This window comes from Nicotiana tomentosiformis, chromosome 5 (genome assembly GCF_000390325.3).
Source record: "Nicotiana tomentosiformis chromosome 5, ASM39032v3, whole genome shotgun sequence".
In the NCBI taxonomy this organism is placed as follows: domain Eukaryota; kingdom Viridiplantae; phylum Streptophyta; class Magnoliopsida; order Solanales; family Solanaceae; genus Nicotiana; species Nicotiana tomentosiformis.
The window spans coordinates 96,829,736-96,851,535 of record NC_090816.1 but is presented as its reverse complement, the minus strand read 5'-3'; the positions used below and the strand labels follow the sequence as shown (position 1 = coordinate 96,851,535).

At 39.4% G+C, this 21,800-nt stretch overlaps 2 protein-coding genes across 5 annotated transcripts; both read left to right on the top strand.

Moving 5' to 3' along the window:
• Positions 1–1,784: 1,784 nt before the first annotated feature.
• On the top strand, positions 1,785–7,154 carry LOC138892839 (uncharacterized). Its single transcript, XM_070176586.1, has 2 exons — positions 1,785–2,384; positions 7,071–7,154. Exons 1-2 carry the CDS (start codon positions 1,785–1,787, stop codon positions 7,152–7,154), a joined length of 684 nt encoding a protein of 227 aa, XP_070032687.1.
• An 8,676-nt stretch (positions 7,155–15,830) lies between these two features.
• On the top strand, positions 15,831–20,520 carry LOC104090411 (protein IQ-DOMAIN 3-like). 4 transcript variants are annotated; one of them, XM_009595500.4, is made up of 6 exons: positions 15,831–16,375; positions 17,183–17,264; positions 17,357–17,434; positions 17,963–18,193; positions 18,693–18,815; positions 19,406–20,520. In XM_009595500.4, exons 2-6 carry the CDS (start codon positions 17,193–17,195, stop codon positions 20,039–20,041), a joined length of 1,140 nt encoding a protein of 379 aa, XP_009593795.1. In that variant the 5' UTR covers positions 15,831–16,375; positions 17,183–17,192; the 3' UTR covers positions 20,042–20,520. The 4 variants fall into 4 exon arrangements, with proteins under 4 accessions (XP_009593795.1, XP_018624371.1, XP_009593794.1 ...); XM_018768855.3 differs by having other exon boundaries at positions 15,832–16,375; positions 17,357–17,671; XM_009595499.4 differs by having other exon boundaries at positions 15,833–16,375; positions 17,357–17,671; positions 18,696–18,815.
• Positions 20,521–21,800: the final 1,280 nt, after the last annotated feature.

Sequence of the window (21,800 nt, the reverse complement as noted above, 5' to 3'; positions counted from 1 at the left end):
CATATCATATCTCAGTCTCTATTGCCATTTATTTATACATCATATCATCATTGTTTGGGATGATTATCATGATTCTTGTGAGCCAGAGACCGAAGATATTGATGACTAAGTGAGGCCGAGGGCCTGATTGTGAAGATATTTATGGGATCGGGCTGCACGTCGCAACATGTGTTATTGATTCTTGCCATGATTGGCTTATTATAGTGCTTGGGCTGGATTTGCCCCTCCAGAGTCTACACACTCACAGTGAGCGCGGGTACCTACTGAGTGCGAGTGCCGAACGATTGGGAGGATTGAGTGACTGTGAGGATGGAGTGACTGTGAGGAATGAGTGACTGTGAGGATGGAGTGAATGGGACTGGAAATGAACTGGTGTTATTCATATGACCTCTTATCGTCTAATTAATGAAATGTATCCTTCCCTTTATTCATGAGTGAGTTGGGTAGACGACATTGTGCAAGCTTGCTTGACGGGGGTAACTTTGTTGAGTGCCGATCGTGCTACCCGAGGTCGGGGCATGACAGATTGATACTATAAGAGTATGCATATGATTTCATCACTATTTTGTACTTCTATTGGCATACATAACTGACATGTATAAATCGAGATGTACTATATCTTGTTACAATTTAACTTCACAATCTTACATGTTTGAGCTTTAACTGTTAAACTTGGAAGCATGCCTACATTTCTGTACTATAATTCTGTAATTGAACTGTACCTGTGAAGCTCGTCACTGCTTCCAACCCAATAGTTAGACTTGTTACTTACTAAGTTGGTTGTACTCACACTACACCCTGCACTTTGTGTGCAGATCCAGGTGTTTTCGGACAAGGTAGTTGCTGATTCTCAGAGTTTACAATCATTCGGAGATTATCGAGGTAGCTGCCCTGGCGTCCGCAGACCTTGACTCTCCTACTCTATCCCTCAGTTTTACTTACTCAGTTTCAGTTTCTTAGACAATGTTTCAGATTTTGTATTTATAAAGATGCTCATGTACTCAGTGACACCCTAGTTTTGGAAAACTTCTGTATCGAGTTGTGATGGTTTTATCCAGTTTTATGAGATTTTTACTTATTTAAACCTGTTTTAGTATATTTTAAATTTGAAAGTGTTGGTACGTCTGAGTTGTCAGCTTTCCTAGTATCATGATAGGCGCCATCACGACACGTTGAGTTTTGGGTCGTGACAAGTTGGTATCAGAGCCTAGGTTACATAAGTCTCACGAGTCATGAGCAGGTTTAGTAGAGTCTTGCAGATCGGTATGGAGACGTCTGTACTTATCTTCGAGAGGTTGTCGAACCCTTAGGAAACTTCACATTCTTGTATTCTTGTTGTGCGAATTTATTGATTCCGGGAACTAAACTTCTGTTATTTTATTCTCTCACAGATGGTGAGGACACGTGCTACCGGACCATACGGACAACCACCATTACCACCGAATAGGGCCACCAGAGGCCGGGGACGCGATAGGCATCGAGGTGCAGCTCGTACAGCAGCTAGAGCAGCACCTACAGATCCACCAGTTGCTCCAGCTCAGGAGCAGGTTCCAGATATGGTTGAGCCAGTGGGGCAAGCTCAGGCACCAGCTGTGCCCATTGTGATTCCAGGCCTTCACGAGGCTTTGGCTTAGATATTGACTGTTTGCACTAGCCTTGCTCAGGCGGTTTCTGTTCAAACAGCGCCAACCACTTCTCCAGACATGGGAGGTACTCAGACTCCCACCGCCCGTACTCCAGAGCAGGTGATGCAGGGACTTCAAACATCGGGGGTATTACCATCCATGCCGGTTGTAGTCGCTCAGGCCCAGGTGGGTCCCATTATGACCGATGAGGAGCAGAAGAGGCTAGAGATATTTGGGAGGCTCAGGCCTCCATCATTCAGTGGGGCTGAGTTAGAGGATGCCCATGACTTTTTGGATAGGTGCCAGCTGATTCTTCGCACAACGAGTATTCAAGAGACTAGTAGAGTCTCCTTTACTGCATTTCAACTATCAGGGGCTGCCTTCGGATGGTGGGAGGCCTACGAGAGGAACCGTCTAGTCATTGTTGCACCACTTTCATGGCATAAGTTCTCCGTTCTCTTCTTGGAGAAGTTTGTGCCACATACCCGTAGGGAGGATCTGCGCAGGCAGTTCGATCAGCTACGTCAGGATGGTATGTCTGTGACTCAGTATGAGATGAGATTTTCAGAGTTGGCTCACCGCACAATTTGGTTGGTTCCCACTGAGAGGGAGATGATTAGAAGGTTCATTGATGGCCTCCACTATCAGGTGCCTTTTGCTATGACTCGGGAGAGTGTATCTGGTACTAGGTTCTACGAGGTGGTTGATATTGCTTGGCGGCTAGAGATGGTCCGTAGTCAGGAGCATGAGGAGAGGGAGGCAAAGAGGCCTTGTGGTTCGGGTGGTTTCAGTGGTGCTCCTTCTAGGGGCAGTCCTACCACAGCAAGGGTCATCCTTATAGGCCCGCTTAGATGGCTCGCTATCACGACCCCAAATTCCCTCTGTAGGATGTCGTGATGGCACATAGTCTCTAAGACTAGGTAAGCCTATCAATGCGGAATAACAATAGAAATCTGAAATAAATAATCTTCAAATTTACATAATTACAACTCCCAATACCCGATAGAAATAAGTCACAAGCTTCTAAGAATTTATCCTTAACGTATCTATATATCAGGGTCTAAGGAAAATAAGGAAGCAACATAATAATGATAGAAGGGGACTCCGGAGTCTGCGGACGCTGGCAGATATACCTCGAAGTTTTCGTATACAAGTAGCTTACTAATGTCTGGACTGGTAGGATGTACCCGGATCTGCACAAAAAGATGTGCAAAAGTATAGTATGAGTACACCATAGTGGTACCCAGTAAGTGCCAAGCCTAACCTCGGTAGAGTAGTGACGAGGTCAAGCCATGCCCTATTGGAATAATAAAAGACAAGGTGAAATATTTAACAATATAATAAAAATGAAATGACAATGAAAATGAATCAAGTAAGTAGTATGTCACCAATTAACTATGCAAAATAATGACAAATAATACCTCATGGAAACAAAATAGAATTATTTTCAACTTTACGAAAATCACAACAATAATCAACGGCAACTGCGGCCATAAATCAATATCAACAAGGGCACTCCCGAGGTACCGCCTCGTAGTCCCAGATCATAAATAAATTTACAATATCTCATTTTCTTATTTCACTTCGGGAGCCTTCACATTTAATTTTAAAGAAAAATATTTTTCCCGAAATAGCATCCCGCGTTTTAGCCACCCTTATCACACCGCATGAATTCTAGTAGTTCCCCTACTAGCCACGCATATCAAACCACCCTTATCTCACCGCATGCGTTTCAACACCCAGACCTTATACCACCGCATGTGTATCAATATCACGATATATCATAATTTGCACCTCAAGTGCCCAAATAATTCAATTTGCCAAAATAAACAACATCAACAATACTTTCCATAATAGGGAGCTCACGGCTCAATCACAATGAGTACAAAATCTAGCAAAATATTGGGAATAAATAACTCAGCAAAAATAATATTTAAATTTTTTTAATATGTTGCCTTAGTTCCAAATTTAAAATATCAAATATTTTATATTAATAATATTTAAATTAAAGAAATTACACCTTCAAATAATGCATAAAATAAAAAAAACCAAGTTTCAGCTAAACATGTAAAAATAATTAGCAGGAGAAAGTCAAGCAAATTTAAAGTATATAAATTCGATCAATGATGGAGAATATAACAAGATTTAATAATTTGATACAACAGTGATCTACACAATTTAAAAACACAATCTTTCACATTTAGCCTGTGTGCACACTCGTCATCTCGTGTACACGACTTTCATCACATTACAATTATCATATCAATACCAATCCTAGGAAACATTTCCCTCACACAAGGTTAGACAAGTCACTTACCTCGACTTGCTCCAATTTAATCCACTAGTAGGCCTTTTCCTCGATTATCCAACTTTGAATGGCTCGAATCTATCCAAAATAATTTGATACAGTCAACAAAAATTATAGGAATCAATTTCATAAGAAAATACTATATTTTTCAATAAAATCCGAAATTAACTCAAAAATCGCCTGTGGGGCCCACGTCTCGGAATCCGACGAAAGCTACGAAATATGAACACCCATTCAACCACGAGTCTAACCATACCAAAATGACTAAATTCAGATAACAATTCGACCCTAAAATCCTCAAATCTATCCAAGAGGGTTTTAAAAATTTTCCAACTTAAATCACCAATTAACTGTTAAAAACAGTGATGGATTCGGTTAATCTAACCAAAATTGAGTTAAGAACACTTACCCCTATGTTTTCTCTGAAAATCTCCCAAAAACCACCTCTTCCCGAGCTCTAATCCGTCAAAAATGGAAAATGGGCATTTTCAAAACTTAAACTCACTGCCAATCATTTGCTCTACGCGATCGCGAACATTCACACGCGATCGCGATGAACAATTATCCCACTGCCCAAATTAACTCTACGCGATCGCGTATATCCCCACGCGATCGCAAAGCACAAAATTCCCAACTCTACGTGATCGCAACCCTCTTCACGCGATCGCGTAGAACAAACGCGTGACCTCCACTTCTTCTACATTTACTCTACGTGAACGCAACCATAACCACGCGTTCGCGAGTCACAAAATCCCAAAGCTACGCGATCACATCCTTCTTCACGCGATCACGTAGAATAAAACTCAGCAGCCCCCCAATTAACCCTACGTGATCGCATAGAAAAAAAACCTCCACTGCCCAACTAAGCCTACGCGATCGCGTCCTAATCTTCGTGATCGCGAAGAAGGTTTGAAACACCAGCAAACAACAACTACCAATAGTGCCAAAATGAAGAAAAATAATCTGAATACCATCCTAAACACGCTCGAGCCCCTCGGGACCTCAACCAAATATACCAACAAGTCCTAATACATCATACGAACTTAGTCGAGTCTTCAAATCACATCCAACAATACTAAAAATACGAATCACACATAGATTCAAGCCTAATGAACTTTGAAACTTTCAATTTCTACAAACGACGCCGGAACCTATCAAATCAAGTCCGATTGACCTCAAATTTTACACATAAGTCATAAATGACATAACAGAGCTATGAAATTTTTGGAACTGGATTCCGATCCCGATATCAAAAAGTCAACTCTCCGGTCAAACTTTCAAACTTAAATTCCTATTTTAGCCATTTCAAGCCTAATTTAACTACAGACTTCCAAATAAAATCCCGAACACGTTCCTAAGTCCAAAATAACCATACGAAGTTGTTGGAATCATCAAAATTCTATTCCGGGGTCGTTTACACATAGGACGACATCCAGCCAACCTTTTCAACTTATGTTTTAAACTTTGGAACTAAGTGTTCCAATTCATTCTAAAAACCTCATCATACCCGAACCAATTTGCCCCGACAAGTCATATAACAGTTATAAAGTACAAGATGATCATTAAATAGGGGAACGAGGCTATAGCTTTTAAAAAGACTGGCTGGGTCATTACACTCGCCCAATTCATCGTGGTGCATCAACTAGCCATGGTTCGTATCGTGCTCGTCCGGGCCAGTCATCTCTCAATGCTCTACCAACTCGGAGTTCATCCCGTGCTCCATCGATTCAGGTTTCATCTGTGCCAGGTCCTTCTAGCAGTTACTCTGGTACTCAGGGCTCGATTCATCCCCCACCACCACCAGCGAGGAGTTGCTTCGAGTGCGGTTAGTTTGAGCATACATGGAAACAGTGTCCTCGTCGGCCAGGAGGTCTAGTTCAGCAGAGGGGTTAAGCTATGACTTCCGCACTAGTTACTTCACCACCCGCCCAACCAGCTCGGGGTAGGGCCAAGGCAGCTAGAGGTCACCCTATAGGGGAATGCCGATCAGGTGGTGGTCAGGCCCGATTCTATTCTATTCCTTCCAGGCCAGATGTTGTTGCTTTAGATGCAATGATCACATGTATTGTCTCAGTGTGCCATAGAGTTTCTTTCACATTATTTGACCCTGGTTCTACTTATTCCTATGTATCATCTTATTTTACTCGTTATTTGGATATGCCCCGTGAGTCCTTATTTTCACCTGTTCATGTATCTATGCCGGTGGGCGATACTATTATTGTGGACCGTGTATATCGGCCGTGTGTAGTGACTATAGGGGGATTGGAGACTAGAGTTGATCTCTTATTTCTTAGTATGGTTGATTTCTACGTGATCTTGGGTATGGATTGGTTGTCTCCATGTCATGCTATTCTGGATTGTCACGCTAAGACCATGACGTTGGCGATGCCAGGGGTGCCAAGGATCGAGTAGAGAGGTTCTCTAGATTATATTCCCAACATGGTAATTTCTTATTTGAAGGCCTAACGGATGGTTGGGAAAGGGTGTTTGTCGTATTTGGACTTTGTGAGGGATCTTGGTGCTGATACCCCTACTATTGATTTTGTTCTGGTAGTACGAGACTTTCCGAATGTTTTTCCTGCAAACCTGTCAGGCATGCCACCCGATAGGGATATCGACTTTGGTATTGACTTGGTGTCGGGCACTCAGCCCATTTCCATTCCTCCATATTGTATGACACCAGTTGAGTTAAGGGAATTGAAAGAGCAGCTTCAAGAACTTCTTGATAAGGGGTTTATTAGGCCTAGTGTGTCGCCTTGGGGTGTACCGGTTCTGTTTGTGAAGAATAAGGATGGTACTATGCGAATGTGCATCGGCTATAGGCAATTGAACAAAGTTACAACCAAGGACAAATATCCTTTACCGGGTATTGATAATCTATTTGGACAGCTTCAGGGAGCGAGGGTGTTCTCTTAGATTGATTTGAGGTCTGGATATTACCAGTTGAAGATTCGGGACTCAGATATTCTAAAGACGGCATTCAGGACCTGTTGTGGTCACTATGAGTTCCTGGTGATGTCTTTTTGGCTGACCAACACCCCAGCAACATTCATGCATCAGATGAACAATGTATTTCAGCCATATCTCGACTTGTTTGTCATAGTATTCATTGATGATATCTTGATTTACTCACGTAGGCAGGAGGAGCGAGCAAAACATTTGAGGATTGTACTACAGCGGCTGAGGGAGAAGAAGTTTTATGCCAAGTTATCCAAGTATGAGTTTTGAATTAGTTTGGTGGCGTTCTTGGGGAACGTGGTGTACAGTGAGGGGATTTAGGTGGATCCAAAGAAGATATATGCGGTTTAGAGTTGGCCCAGACTGTCCTCAGCTACTGAGATTCGGAGCTTTCTCGGCTTGGCCGGTTATTATCGTCGCTTCGTGGAGGGTTTCTCGTCTATTGCAGCGCCTTTGACCAAATTGACCCAAAAGGGTGCTCCTTTCAGGTGGTCAGATGAGTGTGGGGAGAGCTTTCAGAAGCTCAATACTGCCTTAACCACAACTCCAGTTCTAGTTTTGCCTTCAGCGTCAGGCTCTTATATAGTGTATTGTAATGCTTCTAAGATTGGTATCGGGTGTGTCTTGATGTAGAAAGGTAGAGTAATTACTTATGCTTCGCGTCAGTTGAAGCCCCATGAGAAGAACTACCGTGTTCATGTTTGGAGTTGGCTGCCATCGTTCATGCATTGAAGATTTGGAGCTATTATCTTTATGGCGTGTCTTGTGAGGTATTTACGTATCATCGAAGCCTCCAACACTTGTTCAAATAAAAGGATCTAAATTTGAGGCAGCGGAGATGATTGGAACTACTAAAGGACTATGATATTACCATTCTGTATCATCCCGGAGAGGCTAGTGTGGTGGCTAATGCCTTGAGTAGAAAGGCGGTGAGTATAGGTAGCCTTGAATTTATTCCAGTTGGTGAGAGACCGCTTGCAGTTGATGTTCAGGACTTGGCCAACCAGTTCATGAGATTAGATATTTCGGAGCCTAGCCGGGTTCTAGCTTGTGTGGTTTCTCGGTCTTCCTTATATGATCGCATCAGAGAGTACCAGTATGATGATCCCCATTTTCTTGTCCTTAAGGACACGGTTCAGCACGGTGATGCCAAGGATGTTACTATTGGGTATGATGAAGTGTTGAGCATGCAAGGTCGGATTTGTGTGCCTAATATAGATGGGATACGTGAGTTGATTCTTGAAGAGCCCACAGTTCATAGTATTCCATTCATCCGGGTACCGCGAAGATGTATCAGGACTTGAAGCAGCACTATTGGTGGAGGAGGATGAAAAAGGATATAGTGGGGTTTGTAGCTAAGTGCCTAAACTGTCAGCAAGTGAAGTATGAGAATCAGAGACCGGGTAGAGTGCTTCATAGGCTTGAGATTCTGGAGTGGAAATGAGAGCGTATCACCATGGATTTTGTAGTTGGGCTCCCACGGACTTCGAGGAAGTTTGATGCTATTTGGGTGATTGTGAATCGATTGACCAAGTCCGCACATTTAATTCAAGTTGGGACTACATATTCTTCGAAGCAGTTGGCTGAGATCTACATCTGCGAGATTATTTGCCTTCACGATGTGCCAGTGTCTATCATTTCAGATTGGGGCACGCAGTTTACATCACATTTTTGGAGAGCAGTGTAGCAAAAGTTGGGCACACAAGTTGAGTTGAGTACAACCTTCCACCCTCAGACGGACGAACAGTTCGAGCTCACTATTGAGATATTGGAGGATATACTACGCGCTTATGTCATAGATTTCGGGGGTTTATGGGATCAGTTTCTGTCGCTCGCAGAGTTTGCCTACAACAACAGCTACCAATCAAGCATTCGGATGGCTCCGTATGAGGCTTTATATGGGAGATGGTGTCGGTCTCCGGTAGGGTGGTTTGAGCCGGACGAGGCTAGGCTATTGGGTAATGACTTGGTTCAGGATGCTTTGGACAAGATTAAATTGATTCAGGATCGGCTTCGCACGACACAGTCCAGACAGAAGAGTTACGCCGATTGGAAGGTTCGTGATGTTGCTTCCATGGTTGGGGAAAAGGTACTACTCAAGGTCTCACCCATGAAGGGTGTTTAGGAAGAAAGACAAGTTGAGCCCTCGATATATTGGGTCGTTTGAGGTGCTTCAGAGGATTGGAGAGATGGCTTACAAGCTTGCCTTGCCGCCTAGTCTGTCGAGTGTTCATCCAGTGTTTCATGTTTCCATGCTTCAAAAGTATGTTGGCGATCCGTCTCATGTTTTGGATTTCAGCACAGTTTAGTTGGATGGTGATTTGACTTATGATGTGGAGCCGGTGGCCATGTTGGATCGACAGGTTCGAAAGTTGAGGTCAAAGAAAATAGCTTCAGTGAAGGTACAGTGGAGAGGTCATCCAGTCGAGGAGGATATTTGGGAGACCGTGTGGGAGATGCGGAACAATATCCATGCCTATTTGAGACTCCAACTATGTTTCTATACCCGTTCGAGGATGAACATTTGTTTAAGAGGGGGAGGATATAACGACCCGGCCAATAGTTTTGAGTGTTGTAGTCCCGTTCCCCCATTTACTGCTTATTTTATGCTCAATTGTCATTATGTGACTTTTCGTGGTAGTTGGTTTGATTCTGGGGATGTTTCGGAATGAGTTGAGATAGTTAGTCTCAAGGTTGGAAGCTTAAGTTGAAAAGGTTGACCGGATATTGACTTATGTGTAAACGACTTCCAAATGGAGTTTCGACGGTTCCGATAGCTCCGTAGGGTGATTTTAGACTTAAGAGTATGTCCGGATAATGATTTGGAGGTCCGTAGTTGATTTAGGCTTGAAATAGTGAAAGTTAGAAAATTAGAAGTTTTGGAAATTGAGAAGTTTGACTGAGAGTTGACTTTGTAGTTACCGGGCTCAGATTTTGGTTTCGAAAGTTGGAGTTGGGCCGTTATGTTATTTATGACTTATGTGCAAAATTTGAGGTCAATCGGACATGGTGTTCCGGTCTGGTTTCATTTTATGCGATCACATGGAGAGGTCTGCGATCGCGAAGGCTTGATTTGGGCAGCTGAGGTTTTTGTTCTATGCGATCACGAGTTTCGGTACACAATCGTATAAACTGGAGGAATCAGTACACCGCGAATGTGTGGGCTACTCCACGTTCGAGAAGAGGAAGGAGGCAACAGCTGGTCACGCGTGTTGTTCTATGCGAACGCGTAGGTTTGTCCACGATTGCGTAGGCTTGGGAAGCCTATGCATCGCGTTTATGTGAGTTTGTATGCGATCGGGTAGAGTAAGTTCTAGGGGCATTTGAGTTTGTGCTTCGCGATCGCGAAGCTTTTCCCGCGATCGCGAAGAAGGGACATCTAGGCGGACTTAAATATTTCAAAAACGAGGGTTTGAGTTCATTTCACAAATTTGATTTTGGGAGTTCGGTTGGAGGCGCTTCTTAGAGAGATTTTCAAGGGGGTGATTGGGGTAAGTGATTCTTACTTAGTTTTGGTTAAATTCCATAATTATATCTTTTATTTCATCATTTAATTAGTGATTTTGGGTGAAAGATTGGGAAAATGGAGAAAACGTCTTAGGCCAATTTTTGGGGATTTGAGCGAGATTTTGGTAACGGATTTGAGTAATTTTGATATGGTTGGACTCGTGGTTGAATGGGTAGGCAACTAGAATATGTCTATCCTAATTACGAATCTATTCTTTGATGCCCAGATTCAAGAACGCATGCTATTCAATCCTATATGCAACTTATAATTCCCACTTTCGAGTTCAACTATAAATTCGTAGATAGTACTCATGTTAGCTACGCAATAGAATAATTAAGTGCAATATTAAAAAATAAATTACAATGATAAAGTCAAGCAAAACAATCAACCGTCAATTTACCATAGTCCAGAACGACCCATAACCCCAGAATAATGAGGTTCTTAGCCACTCATGTTCACAAAAATAATCAAAATATAGTTTTTACACATAAAATCTACGAATACTAGATGAAGGATGGAAGAATTGATGTTCGGATTTTGTAACTCTCATCGGATTCCGAGACGTGGGCCTGGGGGTTGACTTTTGAGTTGACTTTTTGACTTTTGATGTACAACTTAGCATTTTCATATGGAATTGATTACTATAGCTTTAGTTGATCGTATCGAATTGTTTGTGGCTAGATTCGAGGCATTCGGAGGATGATTCACGGGGCAAGGGCTTATTGGAGTAGAGATTTGCTCGGTTTGAGGTAAGTAACACTTCTAAACTTGGTTCTGAGGGTATGAAACCCTGAAGTATGTGTTATGTGATTAGTGTTGAGGTGAGACACATGCTAGGTGACAGGCGTGTGGGCGTGCACCATAGGAATTGTGACTTGGTCAATTCCATGGAACTGTATAGTTAAATAATCTTATCGTTATCCGTATATTCTCCATGTGTTAGAGAAATTGAGCTGTAAGTCATGTTAGAAATCATGCTTAGGCTACATGTTGGTACTGTTGGGACCCACATAGGTCGTGTTACATGTTGAATTATTTTCTTAATTTGAAATTATGTACTAAGTCACAACTATTATTTGCATATCATATCTCAGCCTCTGTTGCTATTTATTTATACATCATATCATCATTGTTTGGGCTGATTATCATGATTCTTGTGAGCCTGATAGACTAGAGACATTGATGACTGAGTGAGGCCGAGGGCCTGATTGTGAGGATATTTATGGGATCGGGTTGTACGCCGCAACATATGTTATTAATTTATGCCATGATTGGCTTATTATAGCGTTTGGGCTGGATTTGCCCCTCCGGAGTTTGCACACCCATAGTGAGCACAGATACCTACTGAGTGTGAGTGTCGAACGCGAGTGCCGATTGAGTGACTGTGAGGATGGAATGACTGTGAGGAATGAGTGGCTGTGAGGATGGAGTGAATGAGAGGACTGAGTGATTGATACTCTGAGAGTATGCATATGGTTTCATCACTGTTTTGTCCTTCAGTTGGCATGCATAACTGACATGTAGATATTAAGATGTATCATATCTTGTTATAATTGAACTTGACATATCTTACCTGTTTGAGCTTTAACCATTAAACTTGAAAGCATGCCTATATTTCTGTACTGTAATTCTGTAATTGAACTGTACCTGTGAAGCTCGTCACTGCTTTCAGCCCAATAGTTAGACTTGTTACTTACTGAGTTGGTCGTACTCACTCTACACCATGTACTTCGTGTGCAGATCCAGGTATTTTCGGACACGGTAGTTGCTGATTCTTAGAGTTTACAGTCATTCAGAGACTATCGATGTAGCTGCCCAAGCGTCCGCAGACCTTGACTCTCCTCCCCTATACCTCAGTTTTACTTACTCAGTTTCAGTTTCTTAGACAGTGTTTTAGACTTTATGTTTATATAGATGCTCATGTACTCAGTGATACCCTGATTTTGGAAAACTTCTGTATCGAGTTGTGATGGTTTTATCCAGTTTTATGAGATTTGTACTTATTTAAACTTATTTTAGTATATTTTAAATTTGAAAGTGTTAGTACGTCTGAGTTGTTGTCTTACCTAGTATCATGATAGGCTCCATCAAGACAGTTTGAGTTTTGGGTCATGACATGTAGAGAGGCTATTTCCGGTAGACCCTCGTGTCACGACTCAAATCCACGTGGCCGGCACCCGACACACTATCCGATACGAGCAAACCAACCCATATGATGCACCCAAACCATATGCATGAAAACTAATTTAACTACGGAAGCTCTTTGAAAAATATATATATTTTCAAGTTAAACGATGGAAAGTTTTCCAATTCAGAATCATACATGAAGTCTTTCATAATAATAACAATGGGACTAAGTAAAATAAATATATTTTCATGTATGTCGTGTACAACCCCATTACTATAACTTTTCACAACTATCTATGGAACCTCTATACCAAAGAATATAACTAAACACTTGGGCTAATGCCCTACTAACATAAATCAAGAAAATAAAATGATAGCTACTACGAAATAGGAGTGGTGCTTCACCATATACCTCAGGAAGAGAGTCATCCTAGTCATGTCCGCATGCCACATATCATACCTCATCCTGAAACATGTAACGTAGGTGGGGCCCTGGAGGAAGCCCCCTAAGGGCTGAGTACACCACAACTATACTCAATAAATGTCATAGACTCTCTCTAACTCAAGTTCCTTGGAAAAGATTTTACAAAAACTATACAACCAATTTTTGATATAAGGTGATAAATAATTATATAAATCATGATCTTTATTATTTCCAATGAAAAGACAAGTGAGGTATAAACCATGATATAAATTCTAATAAAATCATACAAAATTATTTCAATTTCATTAAGTCATCGAAATCACTTTCGACTCCTTAGGCATAAACATAAGAAAGTCTTCTTTATCTTTTACCGGGAGTACTATATCAACACCAACATAATAAAAAACTACTAGTTGATCGACCTAGCAACAAGTATTTGACCCTACTTGTCTGGGCGGCTTCCCGTAGTGTAGTACGAGTCAACTTAACCTCATTACTTTAAGTAATGATCATTTGCCATCCAATGGGGAACTTTATCCCACAAACCTCGGCTTAGCCTTGGAATGTGTCCCTACAACTGCACGTGTAGTTCCATAGTAACGAACTCAACGTTCGAATCATCTCGATTGTCTCCACTAGTAACTCCCAAAATATTTGAATATCAAAAATAGATTCATAGCCTCAAAGGATCTATTTTTATGAAATCATAATTTTCATAGCCTATCCAAACCATTTGAACAAAATCAAATGAATAACCTTTTTCATTTTAATGCCTTTAGCACTTTAACATCAATCTTTAAAAGATACAACAAGTGCTACTCTATTGATCAAAGTTCAAAACACATACTTTTTCATGAAAACGTATCTTTAGTACTCAAATAGTTTATACGCTTATCAACACATTAGTTTTAATAAAACTTATAACATTTTCCTTAAGTGTCATCTTGCAAATAAGTTTTAAAAATACAATTTTTAAATAAAATCACATGACACTTCAAAATCAACAAACTTAGAAACACATGGTGACATCCTTCCCGCTTGTCCCCACAAGTACGAATGCACATTTATAAGTAATATCATGTATTAACAAATCATGCTTTTAGGGAGAATCCCTCAAGAAGAGTAAGTCATAATCAACTTACCTCAACCTTCAAGCTCCAAAAATACTACAATGCTCCATTGATTAAAAGGCCCAAATATGACCCACAATTCAAAATCTATCATTAGATATCCCAACTACATCAAAACAAATACGAAAAGATTCATAAATATTCATTTAGGCTTCACAATTCGGTAACAAGCCGTCAACCATCCCAAATTATCCAATAGGTCTTATTAGTCTATTCAATTCCATTCTTATCGTTTAATACTCATTTGGAGTCATTAATGATAGTACGTTAATTACCCAACATTATCAAGTCACTATTCATTATCTTCTCCAACAAAATCCTAGGTTCAAGAACTAGTGTTGTATCTTATCCAAATGGTGATTTTTGATTTAATTCGTTCATCAATTAAGTTATCAAGTCTATAGGAATCATTAAAAACTCAAGACATCCATTTATATCAATTCATCAATATTCATTTTCTTTTTTGCCCAAAATATTATTTTCAAGACCCACCCTTAGGTTTCATACAATATCTCGTTACAACTTCAAATAAAACTCATAAACATGCTACACATACTTCAATATATCATATATGTGAAGCTCAAGTGAAGAGATTACCTCTTGGTAGAAGAATCTCACTTTTTCTCTTTTTGGTGTTCTTGAAGATTCAATACATTTTCTATAAATTTTGATCCATGAATGATGTTAAAACTAACATTAATGGGTGTTATGTAGCCACAAATGCATCTTAAACACTTACCTTAAAGTGTGTTGACGAGGGATGTGCTCCGCCTTCTCTCTAGATTCAAGACCCTTGTCCAAAATTCTATCTCTTTCTCTCTCCCCAAAATAGTCACTTTTTATAATTTTGATGGCATGCGTAGCTATGCACACCTCCAGCGTAGCTACGCTCCCTTCCTCTTCAGCTCCCCTTCATCTGAATACCTTGCTGAAATCAGCTATGCCCAAGGCAGTGTAGTTACGCACAACTCGCATAGCTACGTGGCTGTTGTGATACCCTTTAGTAAAAAGATCATAACTTCTTGTAGGAATATCCAAATGACGAACGGTTTGAAGCATTGAAAACTAGAGTCATAGATATTTAATTTGATAGGTCGTATACCACATAAATCTTCATATATTGGGAGTTGTTCTTATTTAAAGTTAGATCTTGTGCAAACTCATTTGAAACTTTAGCCCATCAAATAGTTTCCAACTTGACTTAGCCTTAGGGATCTTCTTAGATCATAAACCATTCTTAATGCACCTCATACATATATTATCATGATCAATTGATATCCTTCCTATTATTAGTCTTGTTCATACCCGAATTAATATAATTAGCACCAGTCAATCTTGTTGATGGTCTTAAAACACTTCAAAATTTTCTAGGGTGTTACACCCCAGCTCAAGAAAAGATAAAAAAGAAAAAACAGTAGCAACAAGCAGTAACACTAGCAGTACTCAAGTAATTATATTGAGGGATAATCAATTACAACTTGATCGGATGGTAAAATTATCTTTTAATATAAAAAGTGGCTTTAATGATGGTGTTTGATTTTTGGAGATATAAATGAATAATGACTTTTTAGTGCTAAAACAAAAAAAAAAATTACTAGGTGAGTAAATTTATCAAGTTGAACGATCGTTTTCCACGAATTACCGGATAAGAAAGAAAACAAACAATGTACACTAGTTTGAAAAGCGAAACGTTTTTTTTTTCTTTCCTAAGTCTCATTAATTATCTAATAAATAAATCAATTAATTTGACTGTTAAAATTTGCAAAAACCCATAACTGAAAGACAAGCAAGTTGGTTGGTTGTCTGCAGTTAAAAAAGAAATGACTCTCAGTTTCAGAATCAAAAAGAGATAAAGTACATATATCCACGTTGTGCCCTAACTTCAAAGCCTGTCTTTGGGTCCCACCCCAAACAAATCCTCTGTTTCTGCTACAGAACATTTATTCCTCCAAAAAAATTAAAAGTCAAAATACCAAAACTAACCCTTTCCGTTATTCTTGTCTTCATCAACTTCCTCAACCTTTGAACTTTTCCTTGTCCAGGTCCCCTCCCCACCCCCACCCCCCACCCCCTAAATAAAAAACCCCTCTATTTTTTTTCCCTTTGAGTCATATTCTTGAAAGCGTGCTCACAAGTTTCTTGTTTTGCTATACATATTATTGTTGTTGGCCATTGTTTTCTTGATTTTGTTTTGCCTTTTTTTTTTTTTTTTTTCTGGTGGGGACTTGGGGGTTATAACAAGGAACAGGGAAAGAACAAAACTTTGCTCTGATATTTATCAAGATTCAGTTTTAGGTACATGTCAAATAGACGCAAGCTGTCTTTTGTTTTGTTGTTTTATGTTTCATTGTTTGGTTTTGGTTGTTTGTTTTGTGATGACATATACCTGGAAATTGTCAATTTGATGTACAATTTGTGAATTTTCATTTTCATTTTAATGATGATCTTGCATTTTTAGCCTCTTTATCACGCAATATGTTGTGGTTAATTAATTAAGAATGTGGTTTCGGTTTCAATTTTTTTTTGAATCCCTTTTTGGGAAATTTTCTCTAATGCTGAATTGTGTCATTTCTTCTGTTTCCTTTTGATTGATTGTTGCTTGATTCTATTTCTTTTGGTAACCTTTCTGGCCTTTGTGTTAATTATATCTCTGTTTCTGCCTGTGGATGGGGTTTTTATAATTATTTTTAAAATTTTATAAGACTTTATACCTCTAAAGATTTGAATACAGTGATGCATTTGTCAGTTTGTTTCAACATGAACAGAAACTGAGACTATAGATCTCTCTGTTTTCAGTTATTGTACCTCTATCAAGTATAGAGAAAACTGCTCTGAAATTTTATTTTATTTTTACTTGTGAACTGCCACTAGCACATTGATTTTATTTAACTGTCAACTATATTGTGCTTCAGGTTTTGATTTTGAAATTTGTTCTTTACCTCAAATTTTTTTTGACTTTTTGAAGCAATCTTATAAAAAACTGTTTAAACAGTTTTCAAAATATGTCCCTTTCTCAATCTGTATGAAATTATTAGCTTTTTCTCCAGAACTGATTTGATACTGAAATGTTATTATTCATTTCTGACTTTCTTCTTCTGCAAGATGCTCTGAAATGGGGAAGAAAGGAAGTTGGTTTTCAGCAGTGAGAAAGGCTCTTGGTTCGAGTAACAAAAAGAAAGACAAGGTAAGCAATAAATTTAATGGCATCTTATTTCCCCTTTTGGTATCTCATGTTCTGTATTTCCTTGAGTTACTGTGCAATGCTCTTTGTAACAGAAAAAACAGAAATCTGAAAAATGGTCCGGAAAGCAACGGAGCGGCGAATTGGATTCTTCAAATGCAGAAACTGCATCAGTGAGTCCTGCACCCCCTCATCCTGTAGAGCAGACGAAATTGATGGAAGCCGAGAATGAGCAGAACAAACATGCCTATTCGGTAGCTATTGCCACTGCTGTTGCTGCAGAAGCAGCAGTTGCGGCTGCTCATGCCGCTGCTGAGGTCGTTCGGCTAACGGCTGCAGCCTGTATCTCGGGTAAATCAAAGGAAGAGATTGCAGCTATAAGAATACAAACAGCTTTTCGAGGATACTTGGTAGGATTGCCTTACTTCTGATTGTAGTTTAACAACTGAAGGTTTTCTCCTTCCTTTCCTTGTGTGGATTATTTCATTACCTATCTTCCTTCCTCTTTTAAAATTGTTGTTTATCTTGTATATAGACTTACCAAGAGGTTGAATAACGTGCTTTTAGTAGGTGATTAGCTTTAGTGTAGGCCATAAATATCTAAGATGCTTGGTATAGAGTCCATCTCAAGTTTGTACTGAAGAATTGTATGCTGGTTTCTCAAGTTTGTCATTTGCTTTGATTTTCCTATTTTACAACAGGCTAGGAGAGCATTGAGGGCTTTGAGAGGATTAGTTAGGTTGAAGACAATGATTCAAGGGCAATCTGTCAAGCGACAAGCCACGTCCACCTTAAGGTGCATGCAGACACTAGCTCGTGTTCAATCTCAGGTTCGCGCCAGAAGAATTAGGATGTCAGAGGATAACCAGGCTCTCCAGAGACAACTCCAACAGAAGCATGAGAAAGAGCAGGAGAAGCTGAAAGCATATTCTGTAAGTACCTTTATATATGCATTCGCTATTTTGCTTTCCCATATGTTGTATGCCAATTTGTTTTCGAAGCGGTCCTTGAGTTCCACATCATGTTTCAGCATCATCAGCTTCAAAGTTTGAGACCGGCTTTGTGTTATCCCCTTCTTTTATACTCACTCTGTTTCAATTTATGTGTCTTACTTTCATTTTTAGTCTGTTTGAAAAAGAATGAATTTTTCTATATTTAGCAACTAACTCCAACATTCCACATTGCATAATCAAGACCACAAGATTCAAGGGCATTTTAATATATTACACACATCTGACCACAAGATTCCAAATTCTTCCTAACTTTTCTTAAACTTCGTGCATAGTCAAACTGAAACACATAAAATGAGATGGAGGGAATATTTTCTTTTTCCTTACACTTGGAGGTGGCTTTTATCTTAGTTTTCCTGCAAAGAAATGTGTGCTCTTTCGCCATGGTTTCTTCCCTTTGGCTGAATATTGCATTTTGTAGCAGTCTGGGGATGATTGGAATGACAGCACGCGATCAAAGGAAGAAGTTGAAGCGACCCTCCACGGCAAGCAGGAGGCTGCCATGAGAAGGGAAAGGGCTTTGGCTTATGCATACACGCATCAGGTATATTCTTTTGTTATGCTGAATTGCCACATACTTATTCCATATTCTTTATCATAAGACCAAAGCTTGGTTTGGAACTAGGAAAGATAGCTGCAAAGAGCTTGTTATCATTTATAGCTTCATTCCTGTAAAATTCTCCAGATCCTGGATATTGCATTTCGTCGAAGTAAAGTAGTTGAACTATGTTCTAGTACTGGTGATCCTTGTTTAATGAGATTATGTATCTAACTTGGAACGTAGTTTTACCATCTGTTATTTTCTTACATGTGATATCAAAGGGTAGTGTCAAAGTTGCAAATATTTTCCTTTTGGTTTTGTCCTGACATCGTTATGTCAAAGTATAGATACAGATGTTTCCAACTTGTTTGGGGGTAAAACGTTCATTCATTTGATTTTGTATGGATAAGGAAAACCATCTAATTTGTAAGGTTTTAAACTCCAAAACTAGTCAACAAGAAAATTCATGTTTTACTTCAAGCAATACCATGCAACACTCGTGTTTGTTGTTTTCCTTTTGTAGAGAGTTATCCCTTGTTACATGATGTAAATTATGGAAGAATGTAATATGGAATTATAAACTTTTACAACAGCCAACACGGAGGAATCCTTCAAAATCTACAGATCAAACATTCATGGATCCAAATAATCCACACTGGGGATGGAGTTGGTTGGAGCGATGGATGGCTGCGCGACCATGGGAAGATAAATGTGCAACCGATAAAGAAGTTAACAATGACCAAGTCGCTGTAAATAGCCCAGCAAACCATCCCAATGCTGTGACTGCTATAACTCATCGTGATTTCCACCTTGACAATAGGTCTTCTCCGACCGCTTATAAGCAAAGCCGTCCTCCTAGCCGCCAATCGCCATCAACACCCCGATCAAAGACAGGGAGAATAAGGCCAGCAAGCCCCAGGGGAAGTAATGTTGATGATGACTCTAGAAGCATGGCGAGTGCACAGTCAGAACGCTGCAGGAGGCATAGTATTGCAGGTTCATCAATTAGAGACGATGAAAGCTTGTCAAGCTCGCAAGCTGTTCCAAGTTACATGGCAGCAACGGAATCAGCACGAGCGAGGTCCCGCTTACCAAGTCCTTTGGGTTTCGAAAAGATTGGGACACCAGAGAAGGGAACAATTAACTCTGCGAAGAAGCGATTGTCTTTCTCGGCATCCCCTGGCGGTGGACCAAGGAGACATTCTGGTCCACCAAAGGTAGAGATATAAAGTATCTAAAAAATACAAGTATCCTAGCGCTGCTGGAGAAGTGAAAGGACGTACTTCAGATAGCAGCGGAATCAAGAAGTTAAGACTGTTTATTTGACTTGTCATTTTAAAAAACTATTCTCATGGGAGTGCATATTGAATAAGGTGAGCTGCAACTACATAGGAATGGAAGAGAAAATGGAAAATCCGATCATCGTTGATAATTTTGAGTCTTTTTCCATCTCAATCACCAACATGTTTCTAACCTTATGCATTACTACATTCAAAGTTTGTGTGCTAGAGATTAAATGTAGTGTCATTTTCTTTATAGTGATGTTGTGGGGGTGTGGCTCTTCTTTTGTGTTTCTATTCTCTCTGCTTTGGGTGCAACGTTAGATGTTGATAATTTCCAGCCATTCTGGTGTTATTACATTGTAATTTTGAATCATCAGTGTGTGATTCTACCTTGATTATGTTAATATACGAAATTCTTAAATTGATTTCTTTTTGTCTGCTATTTTTTGTCACACAACTCATGTGCCTGACATTCATACACAAGTTTATATTGCATAAGTTATACTCACTCAATTTGTCACGTGGTGCAACTTTAATGCATTGTTTGGTACATTAGATCTCTATTTAACTTGTAAAATCAAGGTATGAACCATTTTAAAACACTCTAAGGTTTAAAGAAGAAGAAAATATTGTGAGCTAAAGAAATTGATTTTAATTGAAGTAGTTTACTGTTAAGGACTCTGCCCTCATTTTATATGATACTATCATTCGTTTCTATAGTTACTAAAGGGTAGCCCGGTGCACTAAGCTCCCACTATGCGCGGGGTCCGGGGAAAAGTCGGACCACAAGGGTCTATTGTACGCAATCTTACCTTGCATGTTTGCAAGGAGCTGTTTTTACGATTCGAACCCGTGACCTCCTGGTCACACGGCATTAACTTTACCAACAACTTTATCACTTGTTACTGAACGTGTATATTTTTATTTAAAACAGAAGAATTCATATTAAGAATTAGGTGATTGTAACATTCTTACTCAAAAAATCATCATTACTCAAAAAATCATCATTATTTTGAAACGGAGGAAGTACATGATAAATTATAAAATTGAAAAAACTAAGTGTTAGGATAATTACGAGTGATGATTGATCTACATATGGAGAATAATGAAATCTTTTGCTTAAAGATCACTGCATTGTAAGAACCATTGCAGAAATAATGCACTACAGGGATGACTCCCATTATGTATATATTTTTCGTTTTCTCCTTTCTATTTTTGGGGGGCAGACATGCAGGAGGGTGCAGTCAGTTTCTAACTCACATTTTTGGTTAGTAAATCACTCTATTGTTGAAGCTCGTTGGCAAATGTTTCACTTACGTTCCAAACTAATACACCATGTTGAGTTATTTGTTTGGCAATATTTCCTTTTTGGTGAATTTTGTGTTTTGAAACCAGATAATGTTCACATATTTAGGGGTGTTGGTACAGTACGGTACGGTATTTAGATATTTCGATTTGGTATTTTGATATTCGATTTCTTAAAATACTATACTAATACCATACATAATTAAATTCGGTATAATTCGATATTTCTCTTTTTATTTCTGTTTATTCGGTCTGGTAACTTCGGTTTGTTCGGCTCGAATGATAATTAATGCATAGAGGCATATACTGTAATATTCTTAATTAAAGTACTCACAAATACAAAAATAAAAATGTTATAAGCTCACCTGACTATTGACAAAATCTTTATCCAAAACCAGCA

Coding starts and splice junctions, on each gene's coding strand:
- LOC104090411 (XM_018768855.3), top strand. CDS start 17,193: ATGGGGAAGAAAGGAAGTTGGTTTTCAGCAGTGAGAAAGGCTCTTGGT. Junction 17,265..17,356: donor GTAACAAAAAGAAAGACAAG/GTAAGCAATAAA, acceptor TCTTTGTAACAG/AAAAAACAGAAATCTGAAAA. Junction 17,672..17,962: donor CAGCTTTTCGAGGATACTTG/GTAGGATTGCCT, acceptor ATTTTACAACAG/GCTAGGAGAGCATTGAGGGC.
- LOC138892839 (XM_070176586.1), top strand. CDS start 1,785: ATGCCGGTTGTAGTCGCTCAGGCCCAGGTGGGTCCCATTATGACCGAT. Junction 2,385..7,070: donor AGGAGCATGAGGAGAGGGAG/GCAAAGAGGCCT, acceptor TTACTCACGTAG/GCAGGAGGAGCGAGCAAAAC.